This window comes from Ailuropoda melanoleuca, chromosome 9 (assembly GCF_002007445.2).
Source record: "Ailuropoda melanoleuca isolate Jingjing chromosome 9, ASM200744v2, whole genome shotgun sequence".
NCBI lineage: Eukaryota > Metazoa > Chordata > Mammalia > Carnivora > Ursidae > Ailuropoda > Ailuropoda melanoleuca.
The window spans coordinates 66,831,395-66,845,569 of NC_048226.1; the positions used below are offsets into that span (position 1 = coordinate 66,831,395).

General features: G+C 35.2%; 1 protein-coding gene across 14 annotated transcripts in view; it reads left to right on the top strand.

Annotated features, from left to right (window-relative positions):
• The window catches only part of VPS13B (vacuolar protein sorting 13 homolog B), a 768,204-nt gene that overhangs the window by 18,893 nt on the left and 735,136 nt on the right, over window positions 1–14,175 (top strand). For all 14 annotated transcript variants that reach the window (XM_034668364.1, XM_019810220.2, XM_034668365.1 and 11 more), the window contains one exon: window positions 2,694–2,837. In XM_034668364.1, the coding sequence (XP_034524255.1) occupies window positions 2,694–2,837 (144 nt within the window). The remainder of the gene's footprint in view (window positions 1–2,693; window positions 2,838–14,175) is intronic.

Genomic DNA, 14,175 nt, shown 5'->3' on the forward strand with positions numbered 1-14,175 from the left:
TTATAGAACCCCCCTTAATATCTCCTGTGGGGCTGGTTTTGTGGTTACGAATTTGGTCAGTGTCTGGTGATCCTGGAAGGTCCTTATCTCTCCATCAATTCTGAATGACAGCCTTGCTGGATAAAAGATCCTTGGCTGCATGTTTTTTCTCGGATAGAGCTTTAAAAATACCCTGCCAACCGTTCCTCTCATTCCAGGTCTGTGTAGACAGGTCTGACATAATTCTGATATTTTTGCCTCTGTACGTGAGAAATTTCTTCGCCCTGGCCGCTTTCAATACTGTATCCTTGGATCTAATATTTGTGAATTGCAGTATGACGTGACGCGGAGTAGGTTTGTCGTGGTTGTCCTTGGGACGGGTCCTCTCTGCCTCTTGGACACGAATGGTTGTTTCCTTTGCTAGATTAGGGAAGTTTTCAGCTACAATTTGTTCAAATATCTCTTCTAGACCTCTGTCTTTCTCCACCCCCTTGGGGATGCCGATGATTCTGACATTGGAACGTTTCATTGAGTCAGTAATCTCCTGTAATCTACATTCTTGAGCTTGGATTTTTTTGAGCCAAGTTTCTGTTTTAACTTTCTATTCTACCATCCCATCCTCTAATTCACTAATTCATTCTTCTGCCTCATTTACCCTGGCCGTCAGAGCATCTTGTTTTGACTGCATTTTATTCATAGCATTTTAAATTTCTGCCAGATTCGCTCTTATTTCCACCCTTAGAGATTTTATATTCTCGTTAATATTTTTTTTAATATTTTTTTCAAGTCTACACATCATCTTGACTATTGTTACTCTTTACTCCATTTCTGACAATTTGGTTATATCCATATCCATCAGTTTCATGATAGAGGCCTCAGACTCATTATGTGTTCTTTGCTGGAGCGACTTCTCCTCCTCGTCATTCTGATGAGGAGAGGTTGCGGGGTTGCCCAGAGCCCAAATTATTGACCAGGACCCAGGCAGTGTGCACTTGTTTTATCAGGACCTTAGTGATGTGGGCTTCTTGATTTTTCAGACTGCCTTCTGGGTGAGGGGCCTGCCGTGCTGATACTCAGGCAACCCTGTTTGGGTAGAGTCTCCCTGTCCCCTGTGAGGGGGGATGGGGATGGGCACAATGTGAGCCGGTATTTCCAGTCTTTTGTTCTCTGGCAGCTTTTCCTGGCAGTTTTCTGTGGCTCTTCTGAGAGTCAGAGCAGCAATGGCCGAATCCCAGCCTCTGTCTCAGAACAGAGAGATCGTAGTCTGCTCTCCACGGAGCTCTTCTGGCCTCTTTAACTCTGTTTCTGTCGGTGCTGCTGAAAACCCTATAGCGTCCTGGGTTGTGCACCCCACAGCTGGTGTCCCAGCCCTTACTTCCAGGGCCGGCACATCTCTGTCGTTTGTGTTTCTAACACTGCCAGCCGCCCCCGTTCCTGCGCGTGCTCCCAAGCTCTCTGTTTCAGTGTGGTTTGCCCACCCCGGTGCCGGTTTTCAGTCAGGTCGTGCGTGTGCGCCCTCATCCGAGCTCCCGGTATCATTCTGGTTCCAATGGCGCTCCGGGGCTCTCGTTTTCAGTCAGGTCGCGCGGGCGCTCCGGAGCCCTCGGTTTTAGTCTAGTTTGAGTGTGCACTCCGGAGCTCTGGTTTTCAGTCTGCTATCTCGCGGGTGCCGGTCTATGAGTCCGGCCCGCTCCCCAGTTCAGGTGGCTGTCCTTCCCCTCGTCTGAGTGCGGAGGCTCCCTCCCCCTTCTGTTTATCTTCTATCGTGCCCAGATTCATGGCTCTCTGCTTCGTACCTCAATACTCAGCACTGGAGATGTTCATTTGTAGAGATGCAGATGAATCTTGCTGCATCTCAGGCTGATTCCGTGGGTTTTCAGGATGTCCTGGTACCTATCCAGCTGGACTTAGGGGACCAGCTGAAAAAGGGGACCCCTACTCCTCCACCATCTTAACTCTCCTCCGGTTACTGCTGCTCAGTTTAATGTATATCTTAACTTTCACAAATAGTTAAAATGTGATTGAAGTATAATCTACATGCCATTTTTTTCCTTTGTTGATTTGTAACAAAAATTTTGTCAGTGAAACAACTTACTAACATAAAGTGATTATGGTGACATGTTTTCATTTCTCATCTTATTTCTAATAATACAGGAAATTAGTCAGAACACATAAATTTTATGAGGAGATAGTATCCAGGTACAGTCTTTAATTAGGTAAAGCTCAATACTTTTATTTTTCCAGGATGGTCAATTTTTATTTTGTTGTGTCACTCTCCTATCTCTTAACTCTGCCCTCCCCATACCCTTTTAACTTGCCTCACAATCCTCTTCTTTTAGTTCAAAACACATTTTAAATACATGTTTTTGAATGGAGATTTTAAACAATATGCCATTCAGTTATCTCAGTGCTGCTGTCTACTGTGATTATTACGACGACTATCATATGAACCTTCGTTATGCACTATGTATTTTACATTATATCCATTCAACAGAAAAGGAAATGGAGGTCTAGGCTTATTAAAAGTAACTTGTACAATAAGTTTTTGTGGTTGATCATTACCCATAGTTTAACAAGTTATTTGCTACATTTTGATGAACAGTATTTCTTAAAATATTTTTGTTTTAGAAATTTCATTTCTCTTTTCAGGAAGTAATTTGGATATTATAGTGAACAAATTAAGCACTTACTAACTTTTAATATTTTATTTTAAGGAATTGAAATTACCATTCACTTTCTTAAGTGGACATATTCATGAGTTGAGGATCCATGTACCATGGACAAAACTGGGTTCAGAACCAGTGGTAATTACCATCAATACAATGGAATGCATTTTGAAACTTAAAGATGGAATTCAGGTAAGAAGTTATTGAACCTGGTTGTTTATGTTAACCTATTTTAATAGTTATTGGTGTTATTTCTTTAACTTTGGGATATGTCACCTTTTATACAAAGTTTATATACACTTAATGTTTCTCACATGCCTATGAAAGTAACATAATTGCAAAAGGTTATTCTTATATTTGGATAAAACATTCTAATGGTTATTTTCATACTACTTTTGCTAACCTAATCACAGCCATCATAGGGATCATGTAGAAGGCTTATTATCTGTGTCTACTAGAAGTAGGACCTGATTGTGTCCAATTTTTAGGTGAAGGTTTTGAATTTTTGCAAAAGACCTGTATTATTTTTATATTTACATGACATTTTTAAATGAGATGAAAATTTCTCATTTTTAGAGATGAAAATATATTGAATTTACCTTTACATCAAATTTAAAGTTTTATTTTAATTCGAGTTAACACATGGTGTATAGTAATTTCAGGTGTAGGACATAGTAATTTAACACTTCTGTACAACAGCTGGTACTCATCACAAGTGCACTCCTTAATCCCCATCACCTATTTTACCTATCCCCGCACCCACCTCCACGATGGTAACCATCAGTTTGTTCGCTATAGTTAAGAGTTTCTTGGTTTGCCTCCTTTTTTCCTCTTTGTTGGTTTGAAGCTGTGTGTGTGTGTGTGTGTGTGTGTGTGTGTGTGTGTGTAAAATGTGTGTGTGTGTAAAATGGAATATTACTCAGCCATAAAAAAGAATGAAATCTTGCTATTTCCAATGACGTGATGGAGCTAGAGAGTATTATGCTAAGCAGAATAAGTCAGAGAAAGACAAATACCATANAGCCATAAAAAAGAATGAAATCTTGCTATTTCCAATGACGTGATGGAGCTAGAGAGTATTATGCTAAGCAGAATAAGTCAGAGAAAGACAAATACCATATGTGGAATTTAAGAAACCTATTAAATTTCATTGTGTTTTTGAAGCTTTGGCATTGACTTAATCTTTTCTTTGACCATCTTACATTTCTCTTTAGTGTTTATTTTTCTCTTTTTTGTAAAGGTGTATTACTGATTTTTTTTTTATAGGAGTTTCTAGCAAAAATTATTTAATCTAGGAAGCAAATAGGTCTGATAGCATCGTATCATAAATTTTTCCATTTTCATCTCAGAGAAAAATAGTGTCTATCTTTCATTTTTATTACTTTTTCCTTAGCCCACGTTTAACTTGCAGGTTAGAAAATACTTTCTAGAACCAAATGAGTTGATGAGTATTAATAATTAAATTTAACAATTTAATAATTTATTAAATGCTAAGGCAATTTTAGCATATCCTAACTATAACTTAAGTCTGTGAAATTAAGGTTATTTATGATAAAATAATTTCCTATTTTAAGAATATACTTTGTCATATTAACCCACTGGGCTCATCTTTTTTTCTTTTTATAAAATTTTTGATTCTAAACCTTTATTATCTAATTTAACTGATGTAGTTTCTGGAAGTAAGGAGACCAATGCTATAGTTCCATGAGAATTTATTTTGTGCATAAAATACATGGGAGATAGATTTAGAAATCTGTGAGATAGTTATATTACAACAGAGTTTTACTTTACATTTATTTTAGGTAATACTTAAATGGTCTTAATCATCATCTGTTCCTGGAATTTAATTTTTTTTTTTTTTTTAAAGTCTGGACTTGGTTATACCACCCACGGAGTGCTCCATATTAAAAGAGAAAAAAAAAAAAATCCAAACACTAAGTATTTTTTTCAGTGGGAAGGTGGAAGTTTCAAGGCCAGATGTCCCATAAGAAACACATTTTAAAAGAGGCAAATTACAACTAATTATAGAGGCTGCAGAAAAAGATTTGTAACACATGACTTAGTGCAGCGTAGAACTAATATTTGATATTGGACCATGCAGATGGCTACTGCAGGAATGATCATGTTTCCTGCTTGCATGGTATTTGAGACTTGAATTTTGTGGTGTGTTCAGCAAAAGGTCAAGTGTCATGATGTAAACTACTCTCAAAACAAGTATTTTTTGCAGATGTTTAAAATTTTGAGGTAGAAAAGATTTTTGAAAATTGCAGTTGACATTTGGACAAATTATTCAGCAGTGTCCATCCCTGGAGAGTAATACTTAGGTTAGTGATTGGAATTAATTTTTCAGTAAGACATTATAGATGAAACGCATTTTTAAACAGTTTATTTTCCTATTTTAAGATTTGATTAGTGTAGTAGGAAATTAAGTTAAAAAGTTACACATGTACTAGTAAAACTGAATTAGCCCATATTTAATTTAAATTATTTCAAATTACATTTTACAATCACATGAAGAAAATACTTATATCATAAATTAGTGTGGGATGGTTGGTTAAATGAAGGGATCATTTAAAGTTGTAGATATGAATCTGTTAAAAATACTACTGTGGATATTTGACAATGTAATAAATACAACTTAAAAGAAATTTGAAGTCTAATTCAGAAAAGGTCATTACAAAAATATAATATTGCTAAATGCCTTGATAAGGCATTTCTAGTTTGTAAAGTTCAATTTAATTCTACCAACATTTGTTGATTTCCTGCTCTTCAGTGCACTGAATAGCATTGCCAAGATATTTATATAATCTTCTAAGGAGACTTAGAGATTTATGATGATTGAGGGTGACTCTAGTGATAGTATTTCAATATACTGCCTTAGCGTGTCTCTGTAACTAGTTTTTTTTTTTTTTTAAGACTTATTTAATTTAGCAAGTTCATGTGCATGAGCTGGGGGGAGGGGAGAGGGAGAGAATCTCAAGCAGACTTCCTGCTGAGTGTGGATCTCCATTTTTTTCACCCTGAGATCATGACCTGAGCTGAAACCAAGAGTATGTAGCTCAACTGACCAAGCCACCCAGGCACCCCTGTAATTAGTTTTATAGAGACTTTTTTGATGAGAAAGTAACCCAAATTGTTGTGTTAGGTCAAATAAAGGGCATTTCGATGTTCACACTGAATTATTTTTAATACATTGATATTTTACTCAAAATATTTAACTGTTAGCTGTTTACTCTGGGAGACCTATCCTCATACCCACCTTTAGATCTTTCAGATTTGTGAGGTTTTTTTTTTTTTTTTTTACTTCAGTTACAGAATTTGATTCATGACACATCATCGGTGGTCCAGGTCTGACTTATTTGTTTATTTAACTAGTTCACTCAAATAAATACATTGGATCCAGCACATAGCTCAGTAACTTACATTTCACTATGTGCTCCTCTCCTTTTGCATATTCTTGCTTTTCAGCCTCTGTGGGCCTCATCTGTAAAATAGGGCAAGACTTGATACATAGTTCTTATTCTATGGTTGTATATGCTTTCTTTGCTCATTGTATTCATAAATCTTGCAAAAAACCTTCTTCAAACTAGAGTAGTAGTAAATTTGTTTCTAAAGAACTATTATCCAAACCTTTGTATCAACTAGAAAGTTTAAAAAACAACAAAAACACCCCCCCCAAAAAAAGCCCTATAAAATCTTTTCACCTGATAAATGTGACTATTAGCAAGGCTATTTATAGAATACTTACCGTTCATTAAAAAAAAAAAAACCCGAAAATCTTTTGTACCTAAACCAAAACTTTAAAATTATCTGTAAAAACTGGGGATAAACAAACAGCTTTTTATTTATGTATGTTCTTTTAATCCCTGGTTAGTGCTTGGAGTTACCAGTCAGTCTTGCTGTCCTTTCTCCTTGCATGTTTTGGTGCTGTGGAAATCCATTATTTGTTTAGGTAGTCTTGAAGAGGGAAGTATCCTTTCTTGTCCTTGAAGCTTGAGCACTATGCTGGAGGAAGTGTTGGTAAGGCTCTTAACAATATTTATATGGCCTTTTTAAAAAAAACACTTTAATTCTCTTAAATGAGGTGGGATTAATTTGAATGACTGCTACTTTAGTAGTCATTTGAATGTGTCCTCTTCTGCTTCCCCCACTCCTGCCAAAATTCATATATTGAAATTCTCCCCAAAGATGATGGTATTAGGAGGTAGGATCTTTGGGAAATGCTTAAGTCATGAGCCCTTATAGATGGGACTAGTGCCCTATAAAAGAGACTCCAGAGAGATGCCTTTTTTGCCATGTGAGGACGCAGTGAAAAGGTACCAGCTGTGAACCGGGAAGAGCGCCCTCAAACCAGACCATGTTGGCACCTTGATCTTGGACTTCCCAGTCTCCAGAACTGTGAGAAATAAATTTCTGTTGCTGTTATAAGCTACCAAGCTACCCAGTCTGTGGTATTTTTTATAGCAGCCCAAATGGACTAAGACAACTACCTTTTCGGAAATTTAACAGGATTCAGAAATGCTGACTTAGGCTGTGGAATTTATTGTACTGTTATTGATTTCCTCCCTTGCACTGCTGTAGGTTAATGATGGTGGTGGTGATAATAGCAGATAATGTAGTCTAGATTCTGTCTGTAGCTTCCTTCTATACAAAAGTACGAAAGAGTTCCCTATAAATTATGGGTAGTGTCTTTACTCTCACATGAGGGAACCCCTTTCATATTGTGAAGGAGATGAATACTCTGGTATATCTTCTGTGTAGCAGTTCAGAAAAGCTACATAATTGTTAATAAAATGAATTATAATAACTTTGTATCATTTTGATCTAGTGAAGAATTTTGTAAATAGAGTATGTACCTAAATAATTTCCAGTCTTTGGCTCTATCTGCTGCCTACAAACTTCAGACCTTCGGTTTGAATTCTTGTTTCTGGTGTTGTAACTGGAATGGTAAAATAAGACTGGAAAGTGAAGCATTGACCTTTTGTGTAAAGAAGGTGAATGGAAGATTCAACAGAAGAGAATCCAGAAGTCTCTGACAGTGATTCCTAAGTTATCTGTCCCGGTGATGGGCCACATGAAAGAGTGGAGAAATTGTATAATTCAAAACCAAGTAATATGTAGAGGAGGCATAGTAATAGTTGTAAATGTCCCTTCACATTCTCAGCTGAGAGAAGAATAAGCCAAATCACCATTTCTTTAAGATACACATAAAATTATGTATTTTGCTGAAGAAATTTTAAATACATGATCTGATCCTGAATTTACTTACACTTAATTAGAGGTATACCAAATTCTTCTAGTAAGTGAGGTATTCAGTTTAGTCAGGTGCAACGAGCGTTAAGGTGGTTCCTATTCTCTTCTGTATATCTTGAATCTTCTAAAATTAATACCTGAGATTATATTCTAAGTCCGTTTTGAGATGTAGTAAAGATATACTTTTGAGTTTCATGCTGGGTGGAATCCTTTATTTATGTATTTATATATTTTGGTTATTGGTTGTGTTTTTTCACTTTTAGTCCTGTTTTATGAAGATGTAATTGACAAATTAAAATGCATTTATTTAATGTGTACAATGTGATGATGTAAGTATACATTGTGAAAGGATTCATACCATCAAGTTAATACCTCCTTTATCTCAACTTTTCTTTTTTTAACCTTTTTTATTTTTTTGATGAAAATACTTAAGATCTACTCTTAGCAAATTTCAAGTATACAATATAGTAGTATTAACTGTAGTGCCAAGCTGTACATTAGAATCTTAGATCTTGTTTAGCTTATAACCGAAAGTTTGTACCCTTTGACTAATATTGCCCATTTCACCCAGGACCTGTCAAACATTATTATTCTGTTTCTATGACTTTGACACTTTTTTTTTTTAAAATTCCACATAGTATTTGTCTTTGGCTTATTTCATTTACCACAATGCCCTTTAGGTTCTTCTGTGTTGTTACAAATGGCAGGATTTCTTTATTTTTCACAGCTAAATAATGTGCGCGTGTGCGTGTGTGTGTGTATGTATCCACTCCCCCACTGATGGACACTTAGGTTATTTCCATTCATGGCTATTGTGAGTAATGCTGAAGTGAACATGGGAGTACAGATGTCTCTTTGAAATAATATTGTTTTCTTTTCATATATACCCAGAAGTGGGGTTGCCAGAAGTGGATAATGTGGTAGTTCTATTTTTGAATTTTGGAGGAATCTCTGTACCATTTTCCATAATGACAATACTAATTTACATTACCACCAATGTTGTACAGAGGTTCCCTACTTCCAGTATTCGTTATTTCTTATTTGATAATAGCCATCCTAAGAGGTTTGGGGTGATATTTCATTGTGGTTTTGATTTGTATTTTTCTGATGTTTGTTGATGTTCAGCACCTTTTCAGGTATCTGTTGGCCATTTGTGTAACTTCTTTAGAAAAATGTTTATTCAGTTCCTTTGCTCATTCTTAATTGGATTGTTTTTTGATATTGTAGAAGTTCATTTTTTATATTTTAGATATTAACCCCTTATGAGATATATGGTTTGCGCATATATTCTCCCATACCAGAAGTTGACTTTTCATTTTGTTGATAGTTTCCTTGGCTGTGCAGGAGCTTTTTAATATGATGTAGTCGCACCTTCTCTTTTCTTTTCTGTTTTTTGTGTTTTGTTTTTTTTTTTTTTGTTTGTTTGTTTTTTTTTTGGTTTTTGTTACTTGTGCTTTTGGTGTTGTATCCAAAAATCATTGCTATGACTGATGTCAAGGAACTTTTTCCGTTATGTTTTCTTTTAGTAGTTGTACAGTTTCAGGTCTTATATTTAACTCTTTTATCCATTCTGAGTTAATTTGTGTGAATGGTATAAGATCAAGTCCATTTTCATTTTATTGTTTTGTACCTGGATATCCAATTTTCCCAGCATGATTTATTGATGAGACTGCCCTTTCTCCACTGTGTGTTCTTGTTGCCTTTGTCAAGGATTAGTTGACTGTATATGTATTGGGTTTATTTCTGGGCTCTCAGTTCTGTTACATTGTTATGTGTCAGTTTTTATTGCCAGTACCATACTGTTTTGATTACTGTTGCTTTGTAATATATTTGAAATCAGGAAGTGTGACACCTCCAGCTTTGTTCTTCTTTCTCAAGATTGCTTTGGCTATTTGAGATCATTTTTGTGGTTCCATAGGAATTTTGGAATCGTTTTTCCTATATATGTGAAAAAATGCCGTTAGAATTTTTATAGGGATAGCATTGAATCTGTAGATCACTTTAGATACAGTATTTTGTTTTTTGATGCTGTTGTAAACAAGAATGCTTTTAAAATTTCTCTGATAGCTCATTGATAGCATATAGAAACACTGATTTTTAATATATTTACTTTGTATCCTGTAACTTTACTGAATCTATTCTAATTTTTTGTAGGATTCCGTAAGTTTTCTATATGTAAGATAATGTTATCTGCAAACATAATTTTAATGCTCATTTTCCAGCTTGGATGCCTTTTATTTCTCTTTATTTCCTAGTTGCTCTGCTTAGGATTTCCAGAATTATGTAAAAGTGGTGGGAGTGGGCATCTTTGTCTTGTTCCTATAAATGGAAAAGCTTTCAGCTTTTCACCATTGAGTATGATGTTAGCTGTCATGGTGTCATATATGGCTCTTATGTTGAAGTACATTCCTTCTATACCAAATTTGTTGAGAGCTTTTATCATGAAAGGATGATGAGTACTGTCAGTTGCTTTTTCTGCATCTAATGAGATATGATTTTTATCCTTCATTTGTTAATGTGATGTATTACGTTTATTTATTTGCGTATGTTGAACTATCCTGGCATCCCAGGGATAAATCCCACTTGATCATGCTCTATGACTTTTTTTTTTAATGTGCTGTTGAACTCAGTTTGCTAATACCTTATTGAGAATTTTTACATATATATTCATCAGGGATATGGCCAGTAATTGTTCTATAGTGTCTTTGTCTGGGTTTGGTATCAGTAATGTTGGACTCAAAAAGTGAGTTTGGAAGTATTCCATCTTATTCAATTTTCTGGAAGTTTGAAAAGAAGTGGCATAAATTCTTCTGTATATATTTGGTATAATTCACCAGTGAAATATCTTTCTTGGGTTTTTCTTCATTGGGAGTTTAAGTTTTTATTTTAATTACCCAGTGCTTATCACAAGTGCACTCATTAATCCCCATCACCTGTTTCACCCATTCCCCTACCCATCTCCCCTCTGGTAACCAGGAATTAAGAGTCTGTTTCTTGATTTATCACTCCCCCACCCTTTGCTTGTTTTGTTTCTTAAATTCCACATGAATGAAATCAGGGTATTTGTCTTTCCCTGACTGACTTATTTCACTTAGCATTATACTCTTCAGCTCCATCCATGTTGTTGCAAATGGCAAGATTTCATTATTTTTTTATGGCTGAATAATATTCCATTGTATATGTATATACCACATCTTCTTTATCGATTCATCAATCAGTGGATACTTCGGCTGTTTTGATATTTGGGCATTGTAGGTAATGCTGCTGTAAACACTGTGGTGCGTGTATCCCTTTGAATTAATGTTTTGTATTCTTTGTGTAAATACCTAGTAGTCTATTTGCTGGGTCATAGGGTAGTTCTATTTTTAACTTTTTGAGGAACTTCTCTACTGTCTTCCACAGTGGCTGCAGTGGTTTGCATTCCCACCAACCGTGAGTGTTCCCCTTTTTTCACATCCCTGACAACATCTGTTTCTTGTGTTGTGATTTTAGCCATTCTGACAGGTGTGAGGTGATATTCCTCTGTAATTTTGATATGCTCACCCTGATGAGTGATGTTGAGCATCTTTTCATGTGTCTGTTGGCCATCTGTATGTCTTCTTTGGAAAAATGTCTATTCATGTGTTCTAAATAAATTGGGCAGATTGTTTTTTGGGTTTTGAGTTTGGCAAGTTCTCTATAGATTTTGGATACTAACCCTCTATCAAGGTTATGTCAGATATGTCATTTGTAAATATCTTCTCCCATTCTGTAGATTGCCTTTTAATTTTGTTGATTGTTTCCTTTGCTGTGTAGAAACTTTTTATTTTGATGAAGTCCCAATAGTTTATTTTTGCTTTTTTTCCCCTTGCCTGAGGAGATCTACCTAGAGAAAATTTGCATGATTGATGTCCGAGAAATTACAGCCTGTGCTTTCTTATAGTTTGCTGTCTCACATTTAGGTCTTTAATCGTTTTGAAATTATTTTTGTGTATGGTGTAAGAAAGTGGTCCAGTTTCATTTTTTTGCATGTTATTGTCCAATTTTCCCAGTACCATTTGTTGAATAGACTTTTTCCTATTGGATATTCTTTCCTGCTTTGTTGAAGATTAATTGACCATATAATTGTGGGTTCATTTCTAGGTTTTCTATTCTGTTCCATTGATCTGTGTGTGTGCTTTTATGCCAGTAGCATACTGTTTTGATCACTACAGCTTTGTAATATAACTTGAAGTCTGGAATTGTGATGCCTTCAGTTTTCTTTTCTTTTCTTTTCAAGATTGCTTTGGCTATTTGGGGTCCTTTGTGGTTCCATACAAATTTTAGGATTGTTTCAGCTCTGTGAAAAGTGCTGGTGGTATTTTGATAGGGATTGTATTAAATGTGTAGATTGCTTTAGGTCATATAGAGAATTTAACAATATTTGTTCTTCCAGTCCACTAGCGTGAAGTGTCTTTCCATATCTTTGTGTCATCTTTGATTTCTTTCATAAGTGTTCTGTAGTTTTCAGAGCACAGATCAATTACCTGTTGTTTAGGTTTATTCCTAGGTGTCTTATGTTTTTTGGTACAATTATAAATGGGATTGTTTTCATAATTTGTCTTTCTGCTGGTTCATTATTGGTGTATCGAAATGCAACAGATGTCTGTATGTTGATTTTTGTATCCTGTGACTTTACTGAATTTGTATATCCGTTCTAGCAGCTTTTTGGTGGAGTCTTTTGGATTTTCTATGTAGAGTGTTACATCATCTACAAATAGTGTTTTACTTCTTCCTTAACAATTTGGATGTCTTTTATTTTTGTTGTTTGATTGCTGTGGCTAGGACTTCCAGTACTATGTTGAATAAAAGGGATGTATGCAGACATCCTTGTCTTGTTTCTGATCTGAGGGGAAAGGCTCTCAGTTTTTCCACATTGTGGATGATACTTGCTGTTGGTTTTTCGTATATGGCCTTTATTATGTTGAGGTATGTTCCCTCTATACCTACTTTATGGAAGTTTCTGTTATCAGTGGTGGTGTACTTTTTCTGCATCTGTTGAAATGATCATATGTTTCTTATCCTTTCTATTATTGATATGATGTATCATGTTGATTTGTGAATATTGAACCAGCCCAGGAATAAATCCCACTTGATCATGTTGAATGATTATTAAAAATTTTTCTAATGTATTGTTGGGTTTGGTTTGCTAGTATTTTGTTGAGGATTTTTGCATCTGTGTTCATCAGAGATATTGGCCAGTAGGGTGGTGGAGGTGTGTTTTTTTTTTTNTTTTTTTTTTTTTTTTGTTTGTTTGTTTGTTTTTTTTTTTTTTTTGTGGTGTCTTTATCTGGTTTTGGTATCAGGGTAATGCTGGTGTCATAGAATGAATTTGGAAGTTTTCCTTCCCTTTCTGTGTGTGTGTTTGTTTTGTTTTGGAGTAGTTTGAGAATTAATACCAATTCTTCCTTAAATGGTATAATAATTCTGTGAAGCTATATGGTCCTGGACTTTTGTTTGGGAGGTTTTTGATTACGGATTTAGTTTCTTTGCTGGTTTTCAGTCTGTTCAAATTTTCTATTTCTTCCTATTTTAGTTTCGGTATTTTGGTAATAAGTATATATGTTTCTAGGCATTTATCCATTTCTTCTAGGTTGTCCAGTTTGTTGGCATATAGTTTTTCATAATACTCTCTTATAATTGTATTTCTGTAGTATTTGTTATTTCTCCTCTCTCATTTGTGATTTTATTTGGGCTCCTTCTCTTTTTTCTTGATAAGTCTGTATAGAGGTTTATTAATTTTGCTGATTTCCCCCCCTCCCAAAGAACCAGCTCCTGGTTTCATTGATCTGTTCTGTTGTGTTTTTAGTTTCTATATCGTTTATTTCTGCTCTCAACTTTATTATATTTTCTTCCTTCTGCTGGTTTTAAGCTTTGATTGTTGTTCTTTTTCTGTCTCCTTTAGGTATAAGATTAGGTTGTTTATTTAAGATTTTCTTGCTTCTTGAGGCAGGCCTGTATTGCTATAAACTTCCCTCTTAGAATTGCTTTTGCTGCGTTTCAGAGGTTTTGAACCATTGTGTTTTCATTTGTTTCAGTGTACTTATTTTATTCCTCATTGACCCATTTATTGTTCAATAGCATGTTATTTAACCTCCGTGTATTTGTGGTCTTTCCAGACTTTTTGTTGTGGTTGACTTCTAATTTCATAGTGTTGTGGTCAGAAAAGATGCATGGAATGACTTTGATCTATTTGAATTTGTTGAGGATTGTTTAGTGGCATAATGTGTGATCTGTTCTGGAGAATGTTCCCTATGCA